At 49.0% G+C, this 24,420-nt stretch overlaps 9 protein-coding genes across 9 annotated transcripts; 6 read left to right on the forward strand and 3 right to left on the reverse strand.

Moving 5' to 3' along the window:
- Positions 1-7,568: 7,568 nt before the first annotated feature.
- On the forward strand, positions 7,569-9,183 carry MYCFIDRAFT_76802 (uncharacterized protein; the record flags this gene model as incomplete). Its single annotated transcript, XM_007922299.1, has 2 exons — positions 7,569-7,635; positions 7,685-9,183. 2 exons carry the CDS (start codon positions 7,569-7,571, stop codon positions 9,181-9,183), a joined length of 1,566 nt encoding a protein of 521 aa, XP_007920490.1.
- Positions 9,184-9,593: 410 nt separating this feature from the next.
- On the forward strand, positions 9,594-10,543 carry MYCFIDRAFT_27742 (uncharacterized protein; the record flags this gene model as incomplete). The annotated part of the gene is made up of 2 exons (XM_007921643.1): positions 9,594-10,141; positions 10,198-10,543. The coding sequence occupies 2 exons, from the start codon at positions 9,594-9,596 to the stop codon at positions 10,541-10,543; spliced, it is 894 nt and encodes a 297-aa protein (XP_007919834.1).
- A 507-nt stretch (positions 10,544-11,050) lies between these two features.
- On the reverse strand, positions 11,051-12,695 carry MYCFIDRAFT_210098 (glycoside hydrolase family 64 protein). Its single transcript, XM_007923883.1, has one exon. It carries the CDS (start codon positions 12,547-12,549, stop codon positions 11,191-11,193), a length of 1,359 nt encoding a protein of 452 aa, XP_007922074.1. The 5' UTR covers positions 12,550-12,695; the 3' UTR covers positions 11,051-11,190.
- A 2,342-nt stretch (positions 12,696-15,037) lies between these two features.
- On the forward strand, positions 15,038-15,565 carry MYCFIDRAFT_160667 (uncharacterized protein; the record flags this gene model as incomplete). The annotated part of the gene is made up of 3 exons (XM_007923884.2): positions 15,038-15,135; positions 15,194-15,299; positions 15,356-15,565. The coding sequence occupies exon 3, from the start codon at positions 15,368-15,370 to the stop codon at positions 15,563-15,565; it is 198 nt and encodes a 65-aa protein (XP_007922075.1). The 5' UTR covers positions 15,038-15,135; positions 15,194-15,299; positions 15,356-15,367.
- A 22-nt stretch (positions 15,566-15,587) lies between these two features.
- Positions 15,588-17,331, reverse strand: MYCFIDRAFT_213682 (uncharacterized protein; the record flags this gene model as incomplete). The annotated part of the gene is made up of 1 exon (XM_007923885.1): positions 15,588-17,331. The coding sequence occupies one exon, from the start codon at positions 17,329-17,331 to the stop codon at positions 15,658-15,660; it is 1,674 nt and encodes a 557-aa protein (XP_007922076.1). The 3' UTR covers positions 15,588-15,657.
- Positions 17,332-17,743: 412 nt separating this feature from the next.
- On the forward strand, positions 17,744-18,784 carry MYCFIDRAFT_49067 (uncharacterized protein). The gene is made up of 2 exons (XM_007921873.1): positions 17,744-18,470; positions 18,530-18,784. Exons 1-2 carry the CDS (start codon positions 17,923-17,925, stop codon positions 18,678-18,680), a joined length of 699 nt encoding a protein of 232 aa, XP_007920064.1. The 5' UTR covers positions 17,744-17,922; the 3' UTR covers positions 18,681-18,784.
- Positions 18,785-19,471: 687 nt separating this feature from the next.
- On the reverse strand, positions 19,472-20,449 carry MYCFIDRAFT_76811 (uncharacterized protein; the record flags this gene model as incomplete). Its single annotated transcript, XM_007922300.1, has 2 exons — positions 19,472-19,630; positions 19,724-20,449. 2 exons carry the CDS (start codon positions 20,447-20,449, stop codon positions 19,472-19,474), a joined length of 885 nt encoding a protein of 294 aa, XP_007920491.1.
- Positions 20,450-20,494: 45 nt separating this feature from the next.
- MYCFIDRAFT_170930 (uncharacterized protein) lies at positions 20,495-22,928 on the forward strand (the record flags this gene model as incomplete). Its single annotated transcript, XM_007923886.1, has 13 exons — positions 20,495-20,511; positions 20,544-20,751; positions 20,789-20,810; positions 20,836-20,886; positions 20,911-20,936; positions 20,960-21,909; positions 21,939-21,993; positions 22,023-22,086; positions 22,115-22,172; positions 22,217-22,311; positions 22,344-22,750; positions 22,789-22,866; positions 22,890-22,928. The coding sequence occupies 13 exons, from the start codon at positions 20,495-20,497 to the stop codon at positions 22,926-22,928; spliced, it is 2,070 nt and encodes a 689-aa protein (XP_007922077.1).
- Positions 22,929-23,533: 605 nt separating this feature from the next.
- On the forward strand, positions 23,534-24,329 carry MYCFIDRAFT_181554 (uncharacterized protein; the record flags this gene model as incomplete). Its single annotated transcript, XM_007923887.1, has 1 exon — positions 23,534-24,329. The coding sequence occupies one exon, from the start codon at positions 23,537-23,539 to the stop codon at positions 23,714-23,716; it is 180 nt and encodes a 59-aa protein (XP_007922078.1). The 3' UTR covers positions 23,717-24,329.
- Positions 24,330-24,420: the final 91 nt, after the last annotated feature.

Genomic DNA, 24,420 nt, shown 5'->3' on the forward strand with positions numbered 1-24,420 from the left:
TTAAATTTGCCTAGAATAAGCTGTATTAACCTTTCCTATAGGAAGGACTAGATAAATTAGACTATCTAGTTTAGTATAGCCTTCTATTTAAGTATATATAGGAGCCTTTTATAGGAGATATTGTTAAAGGCTCCTAAGATGTTAAGGGAGAGGAGGGTTACTACCTAGTTTTAACTATAGTGCTAGATATACTTGATCTGTTCTGTAATTAGTTCTATAGCTGTTAGTATTAACCTCTTCTTTCTTCCTCCTATCTAGCCTTTAAGAAGGATATTCCTTTCCTCGGCAAAGGTTGTTAGCCTTTTAGCGACAATTTTTTCTAGTACCTTGCCTATTATATTAAGTAGGGCTATTAGTCTATAGGCCTTAAGCTACGTATAGTCTTCCTTCTAGGGCTTCCTTAGCACTACTATTAGGGACTTCCTAAATAGTCTTAGGTAGTGTCTTAGTACTAGGCTTTGTGAAAAGATATTAGCTAGTGCTAGGGCTAGCCCCTTCCTATATACTTTTAGAAGTTTGTTATAGATCTTATCTTCTCCTAGTGCCTTATTGCCTAGAATTTTCTTTAGGATCCTTTTAATAGTTTCGGGTTTAACCTAGGTGTCTCTTAGTATACCTAGTAGTAGAGTCTCTTATTCTTTCTCCTTTATGTCTAATAGGTCTGCTTGTACTTTTCTATAGAAGAAGTGTTAGCCTAGGGCTCTTGCTTTCCCTTCTATTGTAGTCTGCATTTGTCCTTGTTAGTCTATAATATCCGGGAATTGTAGTAGTATATCTTTGTCCTATTTAGGTCTCCTTGCCTATTTAGCTATCCTCTACATCTCCTCTAGTTTCTTTGTAATTATTCCTATTATAGATCTCTATTCTTGCCTCTTATCCTTCTTAATCTAGATCTTCTTTTCCTAGCAGGCTTTATTATAGTTGTCCTATGCTTCCTAGATATAGGTTTATATCTACTGCCTCCTAGCCTTCCTTGCTACTTTAACCTTCCTTATATACTTACTAGTCTAGTATAGTTGCTAGTATAGTAAATGTTTCTTTACCGGGGTATGCTTTCTAGCTACCTGTTTTAGGATTCCTATTAGTTCTTCTACTGCCTTATTAATGTCCTCTAGCCTTAGGAGGTGCTTTATTAAGAGTTCCTCTAGTTTTAGGTCCCTTTCTAGTTCCTCCCTAATCCTGTCCTATTAGGTACCTTTCTAGTTAAGCTTCTCCTCTAGTTCCCTTTCCTAATTGGCTTAGACATTTAGCTTAATCTATACCGGGAAGTAGTCTAATAATTCTTCTAGCTCCTAGTTAACCCTATATCTTATAATCCTGTTCCTAATCTAATATAATACAAAGTATAGGTCTAGTATACTATTGCTTCCTCTTGCCTCCTAAGTAATTAGTCCCTTTAGGGTAACAATTTCTATTCCTTCCCTCTCTAATATGTTAATTAGTCTTCCTACTAGGAAGTAGTAAGCTAGGGTAAAGTCTAAGCCCTAGAGGGGGTAGTAGAGGTTAAAATCCCTAAGTAGGATTTAGTAGGTATTCCCCTAGATAACTCTAGGTAGTCTTTCTAGGGTTTTTAGTTAGGTACTACTTCTTGAGTCTAGTAGTGGGTTATATATATAGTAGACTTAGAGTGTACCTTAGGATGTCTCTACTTGAACTAATATTAGGTCCCTATCCTCCTATAGTATAGCCTGCTAGGTTTCTATATCTATCTCCTTACTAATATAGATGTATATCCTTAGGGCTCCCTAGTTATAGATAATTAGGTAGTATCTTGGGTCTTTAACTGTTACTAGTCTCTTTATATATAGGTTGAGCTAGGGCTCTTAGATTGCAATAATGTAATGTTCTTTTAGGTTTAGTGCTTAAAGGAAGCTCCTCTGTACCTTGTCTTTGCTCTTATTGATATTATACTATATAATGTTTAGTAATGTTGCAATGTTTATTAGGTTTTATCTATATTATTTTCCTATAAGTTTTCCTTTAGTCTTCCCTTACTTTAGACTAACATTTAACTAAGCTTTGTCTGCCCTGCTTCCTTTCCTATAATGTTAAGGTATCTTAGTCTCCCTAGTTGCTAGTGACTCTCTTATGCTAGTAAGGCCCTGAATGTGAACCTATTATCTTGTCTAGACCTCTTTTATAGCACTTAGCTAGGTTGCTTCTATACCTAGCTGCCCTAGCTTATTATATATCTTTTTAGTATATTGATTCTAGCTTCCTTTGCCTTTCTAGCTGCCTATATTCTTACTAGGCATTCCTTCGCCTAAGAGAGGTGTCTTTTAGTATAGTATATATATCTTGCCTCTCCCTTATATGCTTTATATTCTTTAACCTAGTAATCCTCTATATAATAGGAGCAGGTATTAGTTGTCTTTGTGCACTTAGCTGCTAAGTATCTATAGTATTGATATTTGAAGTACTGCATTATCCTATAGTTGCTTCTATATATCTCTATTTCTAATCTTTCAAAGTCCTAGAACAACCCCTAGTCTAGCACTATATTAGCTTGCTCTGCACTCCCTACCTAGATAATTAGGGAAGACTGCTTCTTAGTCTCTTTAATTTTCCTTTTAATCTATGCTACTTTTGTAATCTTTAGGCCTAGGTATATAGCTTAGTTTTGTCTCTATAGGCTCTTAATATCCTATTCTTCCTTAAAGCTTCTTATTATGCTATAGGCTATAATTATAAATTGCTATTAGGAGACCTTTACTGTTTTCCCTATCTTAGTTGTCTATTCTTTTTGTATTTCTAGCTTCTTTTTGTCCTACTCTTATACTATAAATAGCTTGATTACCCCTTTACCTTCGTTCCTAGCCCTAATTACTTCTTTAACTGTAATTCTTTCTACAATCTCTTTCCCTATAAGTCCTTAGATTTCCTTTTGCTCCTATAGGTCCGTAATATAGACTCTAACTACTGTCCTCGGGGGTTTTAGCGCCTCCTAACTAGCTACTACTACCTAGGTACGGTAGTTTAGGCTTGTCTCCTGTTGTTTCTTCGTAATCTTTACTACGACTATATTAGCTACCTTTGTAATTACGTAGCTTGCCTAGCTATAGATTGCTTTCAGTCCTCTAAGGAGTTCTAAGATTATTATCCTATATGCCCTCTTAGGGGTTCTTCTATCTTCCGCCTTTAGCACCTCCTCTACCCTAGTATATAGTGCTTTCTATTCGTCCTCCCTTCCTTCTTAACTGTCTTCCCTTCGTCTCTGATTGTTCGCTGCCATTTTTTAGATTCTTATAGGATATATAGCCTAGAATTCTAATTTAGAAGTTTAACAATTTTAGCATTTTTTAGGCCTTAGCATACTATTTTTAGTAATCTAAAATCTAGATCTTATAGTTTTATCTTATAAAAATCTAAATTTCAATTTATATATTAGGATAGAAACTATTAGTAATACAATTTAGAAAGGAATATTATTTTCTTACTATATTCTCTTTAGTTTATCTTTTTATTTAGAAGAGTTATAGCTTAGTAATATAAGACAAATATACTTTTACTTTTATATATTTTTAGAAAATAACTAAAACTACTATAGCTATCTACTAAGATTAGCCTAAAACTCTTAAATAAAGATTTTAAGATTTTAGTATTTATTAGGCCTTAGTATACTATTCTTAGTAATCTAAAACCTAGACCTAAAAGTTTCGTCTAGTATAAATATTAGTTGAGATTCTTATCTTAATACGCTTACTATTAGTCTTAAAATCCTAAAGCGAATATTCTTAAGAATTGTAGGCTTAGAAATTTAAAGTTTATAATTCTTAAGAATATTCTTTTTCAAGTTGTAAGACTATTTATAGCTTAGTTAAAGTAAAAGCCCTAATATAGATTCCTAGTAGGTGAAACTATAAGGTTTAGGTTTTAGATTACTAAAAATAGTATACTAAGGCTTAAAAAACGCAAAAGTCTTAAAATCTTTATTCTAAAATTTTAGGCTAATATTAGTAGCTAGCTATAATAATTTTAGTAATTTTCTAATACTAGATTAAAAACAGAGTATTTTTGTCTTATATTACTAAGCTATAACTCCTCTAAAGAAAAAGATATACAAAAGGGAATCTAATAAGAATTTAAGTTTTAAATTCTAGATTATATAACTAATAGTAGCTATATTACGAGAAAGATCTCAAAATAGATTTTCATTAAGTAAAACCATAAGGCCTAGGTTTTGTATTACTAAAAATAGTATATTAAGACTTAAGAAAACGCTAAAATTCTAAAATTTCTTACTTAGAAGTTTAAGCTATATAGCTTATTAGTTTAGGAGATAACTACTAGAAATTTTATTATTTTCCAAAAATACATATAAATTAGAGTATCTTTGTCTTATATTATGAAGCTATAACTCCTCTAGATAAAAAGATATTTTAAAAAGAACTTGTAGGGGCAAAGATTGCGCTGTGAATTCTTCATTGACAATCTGGCATATATGGAGCTCCGTCATCTACCAAAAACGCGTCCTGGTCCAAACACACGCTGAAAGACATCGCATGCTGCACGAGTCGTCATGCTACGGCTGCGGTGTTTCTGGCCACGCAGATCAACACCTCCTGTACAGAGCATTTCGACCGCACATCGTCCACGTCCACGTCTTGGCGACCAGAAGCAATGTTTTGCCTCCTCCATCAGTCGATGTCGAGGCGCGCCATGGACGGAGCGTGAGAGACGGCTTCTCGCGGATGAAAGCAATTCTGGCAAATCCGCTCACGACATCGCGACAATCCTGCACCGTCCTGTAAGCAGCGTGACAAACGAGCGTTCAAGGCTAGGTCGTGCTGGTTTGATAGCGAATTGGAGCGCTGTAAAGTACTTCACCCCTGAAGAAGATGCCAGGCTGCGGGCTGCTACATTACAAGGCCTATCATGGGCAGCAATGCGAGAACAGTTCCCTGGCAGATCGCCGCGGTCCCTCCTCGTTCGCTCTCGCCGGCTATCTTCACCCGAATGTGGAGGCAGAGGCAGAGGGACTTCATACACCGCTGAGGAGGACGAATTGATTCTGGAGTCCATCCGCAAAGGGGTAAGGAACTGGAAGGACCTGGCACAACGACTGTCTGGGAGAGGCTTACAGTCCATTAAATGTCGCTACCACAGACTGGTTTCGCCCTCCCAAAGGCTTCGTCACCTACATGCGTATCACACGTTGTGGGACGACGAGAAGACGGAACAGCTTCGAGACCTATCCGCACAAGGCCTCTCAAATGTCGAGATTTCCAAAAAGCTTGGAAAATCGCCGGACAGTGTCCATCGCAAGCTTGTAAGCTTGAAGGCTAATCCTCCGGACTGGACGAAGCAAAGTGACCCTAGGAAATGGACGACAGATGAGGTTTCAAGGCTCGAAGCTTTGTACGAAGAAGGTCTGAGCTGGGCTGACATTGCAAACAAGCTCAATAGGCCTATTGGTGCGGTCGAGCAGAAGTTTTACAGATCAAGCAGTCCGAGACGCAGAAGACAGGTGAAACCCAGTGGGACAAAGCCTTCATCTCCGCAATAGCAGATGAGCTGCTCAGATCCAGCTGGTTGACATGTATGGGGTCTGACTATTCTTGGCTCTACTACAGCCGTCTTGTCATGTAATGTCACGATGTAATTCGACCACTGATTCAGGAAATGCGCGCCTACCAATGAGCATATCTTTCAAACCCAACAAATCGGCGCGGCACGGAGGAGCGCGTGTACTCAAAGCAACGCTGGCCGCATTCCTGCTTCCGCCGAGCCCAATGAATCGGCATGGAATGGACACAGCATTGCTTCCACGCGGCAATGCTGCACACTATATTAATATCGATCGCCAGTCAAAACAAGAACTGAATTGATCTCCGCGAGCAAAAGCACTTGCAACCATGATAGCTCTCGCTGTGGCAATCCTTGGCATCTCCATATCCAGGCCAGCTCTGGCAAAACCACTGCCAGAAGATGGCCATGAAGCCTTTGTCAAACGGCCCATTTACTGCGACCAAGCTGGTGATGGTCCTGCTCAGTTCTGTGTCAGCTATCCCGCTGAAGGCACCGAGACTGCGACTTCCACTATGATTGAAACTACATCCCTATACGGCCCAACAACAACGGCTGAAACGACAGTCATCTATACGACGACCGACACACCCTCGGCACTGCCAGCAAGCACTGTCAGCGTGACAGCGACTGAGCAGACGACAATTGTTAGCACACAGGATGCTTCGACCGCCTCTGTCACCTACACAACCTTTTCTCCCGGATGGAATGTTACGACGACTGAGCGGACGACCGAAGTCTCGACCCAACCAACCACTGTCGTCTCAACTCAGCCTGCCAGCACGGTTACTTACACGACCATGTCGCTAGGGTGGACTGTGACCACAACTGAAGTCTCGACGCAGCCCACGACCGTAGTCTCAACTCAGGAAGCGAGCACTTTTGTTGTTTCCACTGAGCCGGCCAGTACAATCATTTCGACTGAGGAGGCCAGCACCATGGTCACAACTGAGCCTGCAAGCACAGTTGTCTCTACCGTGGAGCCCACGACAGTGGTCACGACAGAATACAGCACACTTCCAGCCATGACTGAAGAGGCAACAGAACCCGCCACCATTAGCGATGCTGCAACCACTTTCCAAGTGGGAGCCACTGCAACTCCCGTGTACAGCAATACCTCAATGTCATCACCCGAGTCCATGCCAATGAGCAGCACCGATGAAGTGGCTTCAAGCAGTACGGAAGCAGCACCAATGATGAGCAGTGACGAATTCCAAGCCACGCCGACCAGCGGCGACGCAGCACTGTTCACCCCAACCCCAGGAACGGAAGCTGAAACCACAGGTACTGCATCAGGTCTCCCGCCAACAGTCACACAAACAACAACGCTGATTATGGCAGGAGCTACAACTACGGTCTATGGCAGCGAAGAGCCTACTGGTGCTACGTACTCATACGATCCAGCAACTACTAGCGAGTATGCGGCGAGCACGACTACTTTCGGCGAGGCGCCTGCGGACCAGAGCGAGACTTCTACTGCGCCGCTTAATTTCCCGTTCTTGGTGTCGCCCATGCCTTCGTCGGAGTCGGAGGATGTTCCGGCTGAGACTGCGGCTACGCCTCCTTCTGCTTCGGCGACTGTTTCTGAATCAGCTGAACCTACTGACAGCGGTGTCCCATCAAAGTAAGCCAGAAGCGAATTGGGATCGCCAAGTTGAGATTGCAACAAGGAATATGGAACAGGGAATGAAGATTCTAGATAGTCACATGTAAGATAGCTCATAGGTCCGCACGAAGCGAATAGTTAGGCAATTTCGAAGACATCCTCAACCAGATGTAGCGATCTGCAATTCTGATACTAGAACTTTACGCGATGTGATCGTGTTCAGATGGAGGCCTAGTTGCTCGCAGTGTCTTCGATAGCCACTTGGCAGAGGATCTTTAGGCGAAGATTGATCAAGCTCATATACTGTACAGAACATTAGGGTTCGCTAGGGTGTATTCTAACCCTAATCGCGGCAAGCGTTCCGTCATCTCGACTTCTTCCCAAAAAGTTCCTTCGCGAGAACTGGATTAGAAATTAGAACACTATTGCTGTCGCCATGGCCATAGGCAAGGGGCGCAATCGCGCCAAAGACTTCGAGGACCTGGCGCAGACTGGTGCGCAAGGTAAGAAATCCTCGGACATCCTGAAGATCCATCTAATCAATTTTCACAGATTTTGACCCGGAAGTAGAAGACGTTCCCGGCGACGAAAGCGATGCAGACTCTGGCGCGGAGGACGAAGACGAATTCGATGGTCGTGAACACTATGTCGATGTAGGGAAGAGCAAATTGCGAAAGCCCAAAACTGCCACACTTGGGCCGCAATATCGAGGCTCCAAGGTGGACCGCGATCAGCTGGATGAGGATGATGAGGACGACCCGTTCAGTAGAGGATTTGATGATGAGGAGAGCGATGCAGGGGACGGTATCGAGCTTGACGGTGAAGAGTATAGCGATCAAGATGGAGAGGGAGGCGACGATAGCGACGATCTGGCAGACGACACGAAAGGCACGGAGCCGAGCGAAGAAGATGTCGCCGTGACACAAAAGGGCAGCAAATTGCGCAAAGAGCTTGCTACGGTGAAGCGTCAGGAGCGCGACGACGATGAGGACATGGATGGCTCAGGATTCAGCGATGAAGATGCAGCGCCCAGACTGCGGCAGGTGGACGACAGCATGATGAGAGAGCTTGCGGCAGCGAAAAGCGCAAGTCAGCAAAAGTCAGTGGCGGCATCGATGTCACAAGCCACGAAGATTGATGTGGAGAAGGGGAGGGCGGTGAAGAAGCAGCGCACAGGATTCGACTCGCTGCTCAACACACGCATGAAGCTGCAGAAGTCGCTGGTCGCTACCAACACCTTAGTCGGCACTCCACCTGAGAAAATTGAGGCAGAAAAGGCAGATGCTAAGCAGGCGCTTGAAGCGGCCGAGACAGCGGCCTACCGATTATGGAGCTCTGTGAATGGGCTACGGGAGGAGCTGCTCGCTGACAAGACGAATGGAAAGCGGAAGCAGATATCATTCACTATCGATACTCCTGTGCAGGACTTATGGTCACACACTTTGTCGCTGGAAGAAGGAGCAAAGCCGGAACGCGACGCAGCAATCAAGAAATGGCATCAAAAGACTCAAGATCCTATTGTGCGCTCCCAGACCGGTGGCCGTTTGAAAGAGACTGTGCAGTCCAGCATTATCGACGTGCTTGAGGAACAGCTTTCAAAAATGGATCGCCTAGTCAAACGAACTCAAGCTCCTCGCTCCTGCGCGCCAGTACAAGCTGCACAACGAGTGACCGAAGACGAGAAGATCTATGACGATGCAGACTTCTATGGCGTGCTTCTCAAAGAGCTGCTTGAGCAAAAATCTGCAGACTCGGTAGCCGTCAGCAATATCGATGTCGGGTTTCAGATGCGAAGGGAGAACAAGACGAAGAGGAATGTAGATACGAAAGCTAGCAAAGGGAGAAAGCTGAGGTATACTGTGCACGAAAAGCTGCAAAACTTCATGGCACCCGAAGACCGGTCGACTTGGGGCGAGAGACAGCGTGATGAGCTGTTTGGGAGTTTGTTCGGGCAGAAGCTGGGACTCGATGAGAGGGACGACGGCACAGAGCAGGGAGAAGAGGATGATGTCAACATGGAAGAGGCTGGGTTGATGATGTTCAGAAGCTGAGACGCTCAAATAAGCGTTTGGACTTCGCCATCACGTTGTCAAAAATGAGGCAATGACGCGTGGGAAGTAGCGCGCTTCACTTCACTTCACGCCGGGCGTTCTGCATGCGCGTTGGAGATTTTCCGACGCGGCTCAAAATACAGGCGTTGCAGACTTCATCTTCGTCCCAGAAGCTCATCAAAACAACTTTCTGCGCACCCATGGCGTCCACCACTGCGCTCGACGACCTCGACGACGAGACCGCTAAAACTGTCATTACCTTGCAATTGAAGGATTTGAAGACCGTCGCCGCCAACGCAACACTGGGTGCTGATCAGGAATATGCATGGCATCTTGCTCGGCAGGAAGCTCGCGACTATGCCGCGACTCGAGGCTTTCAGATCGACGAGAATGATGATTATGATGCAGACATGCAAGACGCTGCAGCTGCTGGTCCTCCAACCGCCGACCAAAGCCCTCCTGTCGCCTACATCCAGTGTGTCAGCTGTACTAGCGACGTCCCAGACAGCGACGCATACAAGGCCCACTGCGAACATGACTATTGCGACGGCTGCCTCGATCAAGTCTTCAATCAAGCTCTCATCGATGAGCGATTCTACCCTCCCCGATGCTGCCAGCAAGACATTCCGTACGAAGATGTTCGCGACTTCCTCAGCGAGCGCACAGCTCAAAATTTCGCCGCGAAGAAACCAGAGCTTGATGATCCAAAGCGCATCTACTGTCACGTCCAGACTTGTTCGGCCTACATTCCGCAAGACGCACGCGCAAACGACGTTGGTCGCTGCCCGACTTGCCCTGCCAGCACCTGTCTCGATTGCAAGGGTACGGCGCATGATGGAGATTGTCCAGAAAATGAGGCCACTAAGCTTGTCGAGGAGCTCGCTGCAAGGGAAAGCTGGCGTCGGTGTCCCTCTTGTCGCCGCATGGTAGAGCTCAGAACCGGCTGCAACCACATGACGTAAGTTCAGAAGAAATCTTCTGCTGGCCTTTACTCTACTAACCTTCGTGGTTCAGATGCCTCTGCAAGACGGAATTCTGTTACATCTGTGGCTCTAGCCCATGGATGATTCCTGATCCATTGCGACCGGGCCAGCAGAAGCGCTCATGCAACTGCGACCAGTTCGACGAGCACCGCATTCTGGAGCGCGCCGAAGAGATCGTGCAACGTGAGGGGGGTGGCAATGTCAGGGCAATGGCTGAGCATGTGCGCGAGCATCACGATTGCGAAGGTTTACATAACTGGGGCCGCGTCGATGGTGGATTCCACTGCGACGGCTGCAACGAGCAGGTACCTCGGTTCATCATGCGCTGCAGGGAATGTCGCATGCAGCGGTGCTATCGATGCACGAGGAACCTTTGAGGCAATAACATGTACATGGCAGCAGTGTAAATGAAGTGGCCTCGCAAGGAGAACGTGTCGGAAGGAATTGTCCGCGAGAATATTCCGGGCTGACCTTGAGTTAAGGGGACCCAGTAGTACTCCGATGCGCATGGATCGAAAATGAACAGCTAGAAATTCCAGCCGTCTTTCTAGAGGAATCAGAACTAGTTGACAAATCGGGGAGCAGAAATTTACGCGAGAGCCATGTCCTGACGGACCACATTGACTCCTGCAATCGCGAGAGCTTGAGGATAAGTCCAGGCCGCGAAGCTGGAAAATCTAGGGAGTGAAGATCGACTGAAAGCTGCAGAAGAGCATGAGCGCGATATTTCGAAGGCTTTCCTTGGACAAGATCTGACCTGGAGAGCCCTACACCAGACATCAGCCCGTGGAGCAACGCTTGCAGAGATGTGCATGCGAGTATGGATCATTCTGTTCACATAAGAAAGCTCGAGAAGGAGGCGCAGTGAAATACGCAATCTGAAGCTTCGGATGGCAACTTGGTCTTATACATTATCTTGCAGGATTTTGTTCCTGAAGCAAGGTCTATTGAACACAGCCCGTATGGCCGGTCTGATACCTGGCTCCAACCTTTCCTCCACACCGTGCAAAATCCGACTGCACACTCAGTTCGCACCGCCGACATACACAGTCAAAAGCTGTGGGCTTCCATCGGACAGAGTCCCGCTCTGATCGATCCCCCCAGTAGGATTTACGTCGTCATAAGAAAATGCGTATCCCCTCCCATCCGGCTCGTTCTGGTGCACAATGGAGCTGTACACGTTGTGTGGTGCAGGCGCGTTCGTGTAATATGTGGTAGCGTGCGGTCCTGGCTGCAAGTTTCCACCATTCTGCATGAGCGTTCCCCGACTGAAGGCAGCGCAGAGACGCGGTACCACAGCTCTGTGCACGGCGTTGTCAGAGCCCTGAATTCCAAAAGGGCCTGAGTTGCAACCAAAAATGTCACCGGCGCTTGGTTTGGCGTATCCCCGATTATCGCCATTGCAGTTCAGATAGCCACCGCTGACCGTGCATGCGACTTTGCCGGCACCGGATTGGGTATCGATGCTCAGCGTGTTGGTGGTATAGAAATTCCATACTTGGTCCACATAGCTGGTCCAGTAGCCGGCGAAAGCCGCACGATTGGAGCTGACCATGATATTCGGGGCAATAGCACGAAGCGCACCACCAGATCCCGCCTGGCAAAGATTCCCCCATGGCTGACGGTCCTTGTTCTGCTGGGTCTGGAGAGCAGCGCAAATCGTACCCGCAGCGCCCGCGCGAAGACCTTTGACAGTCGTCGTCGCTCCATTACCAGCGACCATCGACATCCCCAGCGCAAGGCCCACGAAATCTACATAGCTGAGGTTGGCATATAGACCACCGGCATTATTTGTCAACTCCACGAACCCCCAGTCAATCGCTGCCGAGGGATCTTGTGGATTGGCGAACGAGGGCTGGACCTGGCCAGGAGCATTCAAAGCTGGATTCCAGACGGAGTAGAAATGTAGATTTCCCTTGGCGAACCAGACTCGGGCGGCGGAGATGTAGTTTGGCAGAGTGACTCGGGTCGTGCTGCCTTTTGCACTGTTGAGGGGAATGGCGATGTTCGCGGTGACTTCCCTCGGTGTGGAGAACGAGGAATCGCAGGGAGGATAGTAGAAGGCTCCATTGGACTGCAGGAAAACAATTTTCCCCGATGGATCCAATCCTGTGACATATGCGTTTACTGCGCCTCCGATGTTGTTCACCAGCGCCAACGGCAACCTGGAGTTCCCAGCTACACTGAAAACGTTGTCTTGCTTGTGAGAAATTGGGCTCGTGTTCGTGGCGTTGAGTGTGTTATCCTTGGTGATGACAATGTCATCCACTCCTCCTGGCATCACGGGGACCCATCTCCTTACTACGCTAGGTCCCGTTGGTGCTGCCAGCGCATTTCCAAGAAATCCGGCCGCTGCGGCCAGAACCGCGACATACGAACGCATGCTTGCTGTCGTTCAACGAATGTAATCGCTCTTCGATAGGTAAGGACTGTCTGTGTAGGCAAAAACAACCGTGATAATCTAATCTTCAAACGAAAGTATCGACCGAGGCGTCTAATGACCAAAAAAGAGCGACAAGCACGAAACGGAGAACAACCTCAAAATGCATCGATCGAAAGTGTTGCGAGCACTTATGTACCTTTATGACCAGAAGATCCCGAGGTCATCCTCCCTCCTTCGACCCACAGAAATGCCACTCATCCGAGTATTGCGTGTCCTGTACGTTTCACAATCACCCCAGCGAGAGAACGATGTCACGACCGCGGAAGGCGTGCAGCCACTCACTCGCAAGCTTTAGAATACAAAATCGCAGGAAGAAAAAAGGAAAATTTTTCTCCGAACGCTGTCTGTCATTGGTACGAAAAAAAAAACTCCTCTTGCAAGAAAATCGAAGGCTCATGCGTCGAACTCCTATCATAATCACAAGTCTCGAGCCGCTGCTGGTTGCACGGTCCTTGTCTTTTGCTAAACGGATCTAGAAACGAACGGTGGCCGATTAGTAGAAGTCTATACTGTATGTAGATGAAAGATAGATAGGAGGGCAGGGCAGCAACGATACGACGTTTGAAAAAAGTCCCCGATCCCACACTGCTGCAGACAAGTGGGTCCGAAACGAAACAAGAAAACATAAAAAAAATCCTTTGCCTCTTCATCTTTGTACTACTACAACCTACCACGGCACTGAATCGTTGCAAGCCGAAAGCTCCTGGAAATCCGATGCGGGCTGTTGAAAACGCAGGATGGGAATTCCTATTGGACGCAACCGAAGGAAAGATAATTAGAACTACAAGCAGGCTGCAGGAACGCTAGGATGGAAATTTCTCAGCCCTATGCTTGTGATTGGACAGGGCGGGGAAATCGATGATTTGAGCTTACTTTGGGGGAAGGTTTGAGGAGTCGGAAGAATGGATACACGGCTACGGCACAGATGGAAGGGTGGAAATTTGATGATGAGGGCGGTGGAGGATGCTGTGAGGAGTTTGTCTTGGAAGGCGAAGGCGTTGCGAAGATGACGAAGGCTTCCATCCATGGGCTAGCCGAAATAGGAAGTTATGAAGCCTCTCGGAGAATTTTCCTCGAGTGGCAAGGACAGTGTCGATCAGTGTGGGAAGCTTTCTTCTACGTTGGTCAGCTCGTGCAAGCAGTTCTCGTGCTGCACTCGACAGATTGCACGACCTTCAAGTTTCTCTCCCTCCTTCCTCTTTCACGGAGAACAAGTACCAAGACTCGGGGGAAAGGGTCGTGAGCGGATCTGGTTCATGAAAATGCTGCATGACAAGCGGAGGTGGCTCGATGGACCTCTCTGCGCTGGTTTCGTTCTTCCAGCTCTCCTCGATGAAGTCCTCCATCTTGACAACACGCCAACACTCCAGATCAAATAGTCGCGGATCGACCAGTTCCAGATGTAGCCGGACTTTTCTGAAATCGCGCAATCGCTCACGTTCCGGTCAGAGCTCCTTATTGTAGAGGATTTGAGGAATGTCCAGTTCGTTCTTGGCGAGGATGAGGCTGAGGATTCAGGAAGTCGAGGTTTGAGGAATGGGATCAGGGGACCTGTTAGGATTGCGAGGGCGATCGCGGTGGCTCGGAGGGGTTGTTTGGTAGCCGTATTTCTGCAAGAGGTGTTCGATCGCGAAGGGGGGAATGCTGCGCCTGAGACGCCGGATGCGCTGCAGAGGAGACGGTATGCCATGCCTCTTCTCATTCGTTCACCATGCTCAGGATGGGGTAGTAGAATATGACGAATCCGAGACCATACATTACTCCTTGGGTGAAGATGAGGGTTTGCAAGAGTTTTGGCGAAAGAACCTGCTAGGAGGGCGAGAAGACATATTGGCCATCCGACCAAGATCATAGGTTTTCGATACGTGGCGTAGCGTTTTGCGACGGGGATCATGATGGGAGCTGCGATGTAGGAGATTCCTGAGGCTACGGATCCAACTACGGATATGAATGGGTTGTCTGCGAACTCGGGGATGTGCGAGTAGTAGGCTTGGAATACACCAAATGAGAGTGGATCTACGGGACTCACAATCAGCACGCAGATCCAAGCAGCATTTCTTTTTAACGGGCTGCAGATAGGTTCCTCCCTCGCCTTCCTCCAAGCCAAGTGGTAGTGGTAGCCGCAGTACAGCCTCGGCTCACTCGTCCATCACGTGTATGCTCCTTGCACAGATGGACATCGCGGCTGGAGCAGTGATACTGTACGGTCTGCATATCGCTCCAGTCAAATGCCAATGCATGTGATATTGGCAGATTGACGGTGGTGTATAGAAGCTTCTTCAGCAGAGAAGTATCAATGCCAAGCTTGATGCCTTGGTGCCTCACGAAGAGCGCAGCCTTGTTCAAAGCACCGTGATGGCCAACCTTGATGCCCGCACGAACCAGCGAAACGAATTTGCTTCTCAATCTACACATCCCGTGACAAACAACGACTACCAGTCCACGACACGACATCACCCCAAACATGTCGCACGACACAGTCTTCTACTCCCGTCCACGCAACTACGGCAAAGGTTCTCGTGGCTGGTAAGTGATGATTTCGACCACATGCACATGCGCATAGTAACAATTTCTCGCGATGCAGCCGTGTAACTGGCGACAAGAAGAAGTCCGGGGTCATTCGAAAGTATGGGTTGAACATGTCCCGACAAGCCTTTCGAGAGAAGGCTGAGGATATTGGGTTCAAGAAGGTGTGTATCCCATGTAGAAGGCTAGAGGAGGGATGGAAGTGCTGATGAGGTGATAGATGCGATGAGGGATGAGATTGAGCGGGTCATTTCTCCGGAGGGGGAAAGACGTAGACTCACTTGCTGGTTGGAGGACGAACATGGACGACATTGCGCAGTTTTGCATCTTGGCAGGCACTCTGAAGGCCTTTCTCACAGCCACGACAATGACGCGCAGTCGAAGCAATAGCTCCTCCAGCGAAGAATGGGCAAATCCATTTGAATCCTGACATCGTTCATCGTTCTTTCATTCCCTCTTCTCAAAAATCATGGGTATCTTTAACCGAGAAATATCGTAACACAACACAGAAAACACTGCTTCCTACACCACATCTCCATTCCGCCGCTCTCGTTCACGAGCCGGAGATTGCGATGCGGATCCTGATGCTCCGCCATCATTGTCATCATCATCATCATCATCAGCTTTCCGTTTGAATAGCCACCAATCACTCTTAAGCAGGTCCGAAAACAGTGCACTTCCCGCTTTACTTCTCCGCCGACTCCGCGAACTCCTCGCTGGCATTGTGCTGGCCCGAGATGAAGATGCCCGCTGCTCGTCTGGTTCGAGGCTGATCCCGGGTTCCTGACTCGGCTCCAGAGGTTTGCCAATACTGGATCGTCTGCGTCGTCTTTGGCGCTGCTGTCCAGCGCTGGCTGGCCTGCCTGGGCCAAACGTGTTCGAGGAGGAAGGCCTGTCAAAGGTCCCGTAGTGGTCTTCGGAATCTTCGAGTGCCTCCCAGATTTGCTTGACGTCTTTGAGTGTGGCTGCTCGGTGGCGACGTCTGCCTATGGGCACATGCATATGGCCTGGAACGAAATTAGGGACCTTGTTCGTTGTTGTGCGACTTCGATCCAAAGATTTGCGGATGAGGCTGGTGTGCTCGTTGATCTCGCGCTCGGTCTCCATGTCGTCATCTGTGCGGATTGATGCTGACTCGCTTGACTCTGTGTCCGGGTCTGCGACAAATCCGGAACCAGGTGCGAGAAGTGTTTGTGGTATCTCGGTCTGAAGGTGATGTGGATGATCATCCTCATCTTCATCATCGTGAAGGCGGAGACTGAGTGCCAACACTCCATCAAGAAGGAGGAAGGTGCCCAGCGCAATCAGTCCTGCGGATAGTGGCGGTAGGCGATCCAATTGCTGGAAGTAGATAAGTCCGTCCAGGATGGCAACGATATTGTAGATGCAGAACACGAAAGGGTAGAGTATGCTTGTCGAGATCAACTTCAGGCCTAGGTGCAGATAGTATAGTTGCGACAAGGAGAGTATCAGGAAAGCCAGCAGAAGTAGCCAGGGTTCGAAGGTCTTAAACTGGTTGTTACGATCCGTCAGACTGCGGACGACCAATTCCACAGCACTCTTTGCAAGCAGTAATGCATGCGCTGAAAGGATGCCGGATATCAATCCAAAGGCCATGCCATTGATCAAGAGGATTCGTGGTGTGTCTTTCCTATGCGCGGGGACGAAGTACCGTAGGCAGAAGGTCATTACGATGACGCCTAGGACAAAAAGCAGCGACAGTATGAACCAGACCAGGAAATTTGTCTTGCCTAGCAACACGAGGAGCTGCTGCAAGCTGTGACTCGGCTCTGGCACGGCAGAGAAGTAGCTGATCAGAACAGCTCCTGCGGCGACCAATATCGTGCCACATGCGGTCCTCCACGTCCATGGCTCTTTCAGCAGCAAGCTAGCCAATATACTGTTGAACACCAAGCCAGACGCCTGCAGTGTGCTCAACAGCGGCAGAGGCAGAGCCACTATCTGGATGGTAGATCCTACAATGTTCGCAACCAGGAACAACAGCATTCCAATCTGCCATCTTCGCCTTTTATAGGGTGGTCTTCGGTCGAGGTCGTCGATCTTCTCGTCCTCCAGCATGTGCGACTTGCGCTGTAACGTCAAGCCTACTGATTGCACACATGTTGACACCAATCCTACAATGACTCCCAAAGCCACCGCACCGCCTGGGTCCAGGTTGAATGCGCCACCCCCCATTGTGCCATGCGCATAGGTTCTCTCTATCGGCGTTGCCAAGTACCCCGGGCCACTTGTCGCTAGTTCCATTGGGGCTCCATGCCTGCGACAATGCAGCAGGCAGCAAGTTGTCGGAAAGCGGTCTTCGCTCGGTGGTGGTGGTGGTGGTGGTGGTGGTCTTGCTGTTGTTTTCGCAAACGAATGTAGTGGTGGTCGATGGTGCTGGCGTGACGGGGCGAATGTGTGGCCCTTGGCTGAGCGGTCTGGTGATGATAGTTCGTTGCTATGAGTGCACATGAGTTCACATGACGCTGCGATGCATCGGGCTAGACTCCGCCGAACGCATCGGACTTTTGGTGAGCAACAGGCCACCGCCCACCCTGCCAAGCTAGCTGTCGAGCATCAACGCATCAACGTACATCCAAGCGGCCGACATTGCTCCAACGACACCATTGGAGCTCTACAAAGACCGGGACATACCATCGAACGCTCACAGTTGCCCTGCTTCAGCTGCGACCTGTAATCACAAAGATCCTCGAGCTCATCGTGAGCCTGCCCCGATCTCATCCTCCCTCGAAGCTGCTTCAACAGCACCCTACGCCATACACCAACATGTCGCAAATACACGCCATGTCCGACGACCAGGTCAACGCTGAGCTGCGGAAGATGACCGCCTTTATCCGCCAAGAAGCTCTGGAGAAGGCGAGAGAAATCCACCTCAAGGCAGACGAGGAGTTCAGCATCGAGAAGTCCAAGCTTGTGCGCAGCGAGACCTCCAGCATCGACGCAGAGTACCAGAAGAAGTTCACCCAGGCCGGCATGAGTCAGCAGATCACAAAGTCAACCCTCGCCAACAAGACCCGACTAAGAATCCTGAGCGCGCGACAGGAACTGCTGGACGAGCTGTTCGAGAGTGCCAGCAAGAAGCTCGGTGAGACCGCGACGAAGGACAAGGCCAAGTACGAGACGGTGCTCAAGGACCTGATATTGGAAGGCCTTTACGCTTTGGTCAATGAGAAGAAGGTCACATTGAGATGTCGAAAGAAGGATGAGGACGTGGTGAAGAAGGCTGCCGATAAGGCCAAGGAGGAGTACAAGAAGAGTATGAAGCACGACGTGGAGATCTCTATTGATCAGAAGGAGAGAGTGCCAGATGATTCGTAAGTTGGCGCATGCACCTCTTGTGTCTGGTGAAAAAGGCTAACGTTGTACTGGGCAGAGCTGGCGGTATCATAATCCTTAACAGCACCGGCAAGATTGACATCAACAACACTTTCGAAGAGCGATTGCGACTGCTCGAGACCGACGGATTACCTGCTGTTCGAGCGACTCTTTTTGGCGAGAACAAGAACCGCAAATTCAAGGATTAGATCAAGGCACCAGGCTCGGGACAAAGTGGGAATTGTACGAGATAGGTATGAGGGCCGTTAGGGCGGGTGCCACATGTCGAAACAATTAAAATATGTTACTACTGGGGAATTTCTTAGGTCACTCCTCGTCTCTAACGTTCCACAGGCTCTACGACCGGACTTCTAGTGTTCGCTTACTGCTCCACGGATCCAAGGCATCAAGCACATCCGCAAGCCACGGAGCCACCGTTTGCAGTGTGCAAAAGAACGCGCTTGGCAAGAGAACAATATCTCTGGCAATGGATGACAGCTACATTAGAATTCTGACCGGGTAGCATGCGTCTTACATCCCGGAACTCCCTTTTAGAGTTCTTGTCCGGACGCATCCCAGCGCATCAAGAGACGGAGTAGAGTCCGTAAAGTGTGGTGTTCCTTGTACAGCCTCCTCTTGTCCCTTTTGGTATAAATCTAGACTGGTACATTTTCGGAGTGAGGTTGATATTTACACGCACGGCTCTTCACACTCACATCATGAGATGGACTAGTATAGAGAGTGGCGAGGAAGAGAGTTGATCCCCTGTGACGAGTCAAGCTTTGGCAACAATTGCTTCGGTGCTTGCTGATGAGAGTGGAAGAAGACGTTGAAGTTTGGCTGGTAAGGCTTACTTACGACATTGGCTCATCTACACGTAGATCAGGAAATGGCGTGCATGAGTCTTCGAGGTCATATGGGGAAAACGATCTCTTCCGGAGGAGCTAAGTACATTCCAGTGGGCATTCCCCTAAGGTATGTGCCCGCTGGAGCCGTCTTTCTACTTGAAGTGCTTGAGCATGAACTGGTAGAATGGTTCATTGTCATACTCCGGCCCAATATCGAAGAGGTGGTCTTTTCCGTGTACTCGCTCGTATACAACCTCGAGACCACAGCCGAGCATAGCGCCAACAACTTCATCACCCTGCTCGACGCCGACCTATAGGAGAACAAGTCAGCTTTGTACGTGGCGTAAATTCTCTGATCTGGCACTGCGGCGGCCCATCCGCATCCCACGAAAAAGCTCACTTACACAAGTATCAGCATCCCCCATCATAAAATACGCCGGCGGCGAACGACACTCAAAAACATTCCTCGACAGCCTCCACTTATTCGCCGCAACCCCATCCGGGACTTTCCACAACCTGGCCAAATTCGCATCATGCAACATTCGCGTATACATCATTTGGCGAACGCCATCGACCGGATTATTGGCAACTTGCGGGGCACCGGGATCCAAAAACTCCGCCAAATCCTCGCGCGGAGGGATCGTGCGTCCGAAAGGCGGTGGCTGGGGATTCGTAAAGAATGTCCCCAAAGGATCTGTGATGGGGTAAATCGGTAGGATGACGGTTGGTTTTGGATCTGCATAGAGGCCTGTGAGGAGGGTGAGGTAGCCTCCTGCGGAAGAGCCTGAGACTGCGAGTTTGCTGGTGTCGATGGAGCCTTCGGGGAGGTGGGAGGAGAGTTGTGAGCGGATGAAGTTTAGGCAGTCGAGGACGTCGTCGCAGATTTCTGAGACTGTGGCTTGAGGTGCGAGCCGGTAGTCGGCGGAGATGACGGCGATGTGGTATTTTTCTGGGGCTTTGCGCATCCATGGTGCTAATTGGCCTCTGTGGCCTTGGAGGAGGCCTCCGCCGTGGAACCAGATGAGGATGGGAGAGTTTGAGGGGGTGGAGGGGAGATAGATGTCCAGGGGGATCTCGAGCTTGTCGATGGTTTTGTAGGTGATGGTTTTGGTTGGTTGGATGTCTGCCATGGTGGGTGTTTGTGTATTTTCTCTGGAAACGGTGTGACGAAGGGAATGTCTGGGGATGAACTGTGGTGTAGTGATAGACTGACTGATGTGTAAGCTTCCATATCGATAGGCACGGCCAAGGAGGCTTGGCAGCACTTCACCTCGCTGCTCTCAACTTCTCGCAGGATCGATCAGCGCCTGAACAACATCCTGGTCATGATATAATACATCACGACCTGACTGGAGATTCTCAATCAGGCCAGCATAAGCAGCATGTCGGCCCCGCCCCAGGAGGCCACGCCGCTGCCGGACCTCGCGACTCTGTACACGCTCCAGAAAGATATGTCATGACATGATGAGCTCCGCTCCGCACTACGAACGCGTAATGTCAAAATGCTGCACGTAAGAATGCATTATTACGGCAACATCAGCTGGAAGTATACAGACATCTCTTACAAGTATCGCCAAATGATGTTTCTCAGCACGATCGACCAACTCTCCTGATCAAGTGTCAGATGTGCAAAGATTAAGATTGACACCATCTATGCCGATGGCGAGAAATCGAAAGACACTGCTTACACCAAGATCGTGCGACAGACTGGGTACTATCACGAGCCCATGGCTAAAGCGAAAGGCAGCCTCTCTCTCCGTAGCATTGTCAAGTTGAATCTCATGGAAGAGGCCACGAACGTTGAAAAAGCCAGAAAGGATCGCGAATGTGCAATACAGATGGGTTTCTCACAAAAAGAACTGGACCACATGCGGACCGATATCTCCAGCTCATATGCTCAAAAATTGCATGAGACCAAACACGCGGAGGGCTGTATTTGCTCTGCACTCGGTGATATACTGAGCTGCTCTTCCCAAAGCACTGCCGACGAGGGATTGGAGAACGATTCATCATCCACAGCATCACTCGGATCATTGGAATCAACGACACCAGCTGAATCTGATCCTTTCATTCCTATCAACGGGCACTCCAAAGAACCAGATGCTGTCCCAGTAGCAAACGGTCAGATGGCGGAAGCTAACGACCAGGCCAATTCTGTGGACGGGTCGATGACCGTGGCTGTCAACGCGGACGCGGCCACGACGCCTGTGGCTATAGCTGACGAAACTGATCTCGACGACTTAGATTTGGACGTCCAGACCGATGCCGCGGCTACAGATGACGACTGTTTCGATCTCGGTCTCGGCACCCCATTTGGTCGGAATGATAGCGCAGCCGACGAACAGATCGATTGTGGTATTCTATCCGAAACTGCCGAATATGTCAACGATACTGCTGTCAAGAGCGGCGAGGACCTCACGGCTCAAAAGAATGCCAGCGAAGACACAGACATGTTCGAGGATATGGATGATCTGCTCCAAGATCATGGTGAAGACCCCTCACAAGGACATGGCGAGGAGAGAGGCGAGGAGAGAGCGAAGGTTCCAAGCATGACTTCAATAACTGGCACACTAGATGGGCTGGATATGATGTCGGGAAAAAAGGTGATGAAGCGTCGAGCAGAAGATGTCTTGGAGGCGACTACTGCCAGAAAGCATCACAAGAGCAACAACCAGTAGGACTTTGTTTGGCGAATATGTACAGGAACTCATGGCAGAACGGGGTGTGGTGTTGAGCATTTCTGGAATGCATACGCTGGATACTTTGGGTGACCTGACCTGATTTCATGGAGTCAGAAGCTCCTTCGAGACACGAACGAATCGATTTCTCAATCGTGTGGTATGAATTCCCTCTGTGCAAACTCCGCTTATAATGATTCGATCTGCATCCTGTGCGAGAGTTGAAGCACAAAGAGCAAATACAAAGACGACAAAGACGTCACATCCTTGTGACGTGCCTCATTCCGGCGATCAATTCGAACCTCTGCTTGTGAGTTGTGCTTGCCGATCATGCAATGCCACTGAGAACGGCCCATGGACTTCTTACGAGGCATTCGCGACCTCATATTTGGTCGTGCTGTGGTCTCCGAACAAGCCGATGTAGATGTGCAACATGCCACAACAACACCAGCAGTCATCTCGCATACCGAAACAAGACCCAGAAGGAAATCTTCCGACAGAATTTACCAGGAAGGAAGCGCAGAGGACTTTATCACCGCTCTACAGGATGCTGTCGAGTCTGAGATGGAGCGAAAAGACAAAGAGGAGGAAGTGAAGGGACTAGAGCAAAAACGTTCAGACAAACGCCGCCGCCGCCAGCGTCCAAACCGCCAAAAATCTCCTTCAACAAATGTCGACAAGATTTGGAATTCCTTCTCTCCTTCACCAAACAAGAATCGGAATCGAAAATTTCTCGCCGAAGATGCTGCAAAAGTGCTCTCCGATCTCCCCGCAGCGCGATTTCTTCCAAGGGCGATCTGAGCAGCTACACAGGAGGCGATGATGAGCTCCGAGCCTACCTACTATTGAGGACCCCCCCTCCTCCGCATGTACAGGTTGAGACGGCGCGAAGAATGTTGGCGCGTGGGACTCAAGAGATGGGACTCTGTAGCCGAGGAGTTGCGAATTACAGTGTGATTAGTACGAGTTCTGGGGGGGCGCTGCGCCAAAGAGCTTGGGATGAGGATTATAAGAAAAAGGGTTCGATCCGATCTCGAGACTTTTTTCGCGCGGAGGGTGAAGAAGGCTCGGGTTGCGTACGAAAAGGCGAGGTGGAATGCTGGGATTCTGGAGGCGGAGCTCTTCCGTTGACGCCTGCGAGTTTTGCGGGAGAGGGGGGTGAGAAGACGACACAGGTCGTGAGTAGGGGTTCTAGTGCGGTGAGTTTGAAGCCGCATCGTAGTTGGTAGGAGGAGGATACGGAAATGGGGGCGGAAAGTTGCGAGGGGGAGGGTGGAGAAGTCTTCTTCGGCACGAAGTCCTGTTGGGCTTCCGATGACGAGTCCGGTGAGATCGCTTGGGTCGGTAGGCCCGCCGAGTCCGTGGGAGAGTCCGGATGGTAGGTGGATCAAGAGGGAGAGGGAGACTAAAAGGAGATTGAGAGAGGAGGACGGGGAGAGGAAGATGAGGGAAGAAGGTGCGAGGGAGAATTTGAGGAGGAGGAGGAGGTTGAAGGGTCGGTCAGAGGCGGTGCAGAAGAGAGATGCTTGGTCTGATGAGATGGAAGGTGTCGAGTTCGATACGGCTGGAGAGGAGGTCGTATATGATGGTCCTGATGGCGAGCCTACTGGCGGAGATGAATGGAGGAGGGCGACAGCGACGGCGAATACGTTGAGACTTCCTTTGTATCCCTCTTCGGCTGCTGACAGGAGGCGACGGCGAGGACGGCCGCAAGCATAGTGTCGATCTAGACACTGATAAGAAAGTGGTGCGTTTTGCAGGCACTCAGAACGCATGCTGTAGGCCTATGTGACCGTGCCGGGACTTTGTCCTGTAAAATGCCCAATGATGCACTTTCGACCGTTCGTCATGTTCACAAGCCTCCTACTGCTCGCTCCTCACTGTAAATCCCTCTGCTTAGCTTCCTCGGACCAGGGATCGTGCGGTGGTAGCAGCGACATCTGGACGCCTGCAGCGCGTGATAATCATTGTGATCTGAAAGTTGTCGTCAAGCATAGAAGAAACCAAAATGCAAAGACACGCCTGCCTTCTCACAAGCTGTACGACCTAGACGCTAGCTTTTGTCCTCGATAAAACCCATGACCAGCCATCTCAGCCCGAGTAGCGATCTCAATATCGCCGGTACCTCCCGCGATTCGAGAACGGCAACAATTCGCGCCAACTGCTTCGACGACGACTCGAAGAATCTTGCCGAGTGCGCCAGGCCGGGACTTTCACTTCTTGTTCCAAAACGGAGACACCTCTCCGATATGTGAAAGAAGATTCAGCATCACATGCGCAAAAGCCCGCTTCGCAGTTACATGTGTAGGATACTGTGTGGTTCTCGTGCGCGGAGACGCAGGGTAGCACACGGGTTCTTCTAGATTGTTTGCGAGCAGGCCTGGTAAAGGAGGACGTTGTCATGTGGGAAGACGCATCGTTTG

This window comes from Pseudocercospora fijiensis (assembly GCF_000340215.1).
Source record: "Pseudocercospora fijiensis CIRAD86 unplaced genomic scaffold MYCFIscaffold_1, whole genome shotgun sequence".
Lineage (NCBI taxonomy): Eukaryota > Fungi > Ascomycota > Dothideomycetes > Mycosphaerellales > Mycosphaerellaceae > Pseudocercospora > Pseudocercospora fijiensis.

Bases quoted from the DNA above. Each gene is read 5' to 3' on its own strand.
- MYCFIDRAFT_210098 (XM_007923883.1), bottom strand. From the start codon at position 12,549: ATGCGTTCGTATGTCGCGGTTCTGGCCGCAGCGGCCGGATTTCTTGGA.
- MYCFIDRAFT_49067 (XM_007921873.1), top strand. From the start codon at position 17,923: ATGTCGCAAATACACGCCATGTCCGACGACCAGGTCAACGCTGAGCTG. The intron at 18,471-18,529 runs GTAAGTTGGCGC...TGTACTGGGCAG, and splicing joins GAGAGAGTGCCAGATGATTC to AGCTGGCGGTATCATAATCC.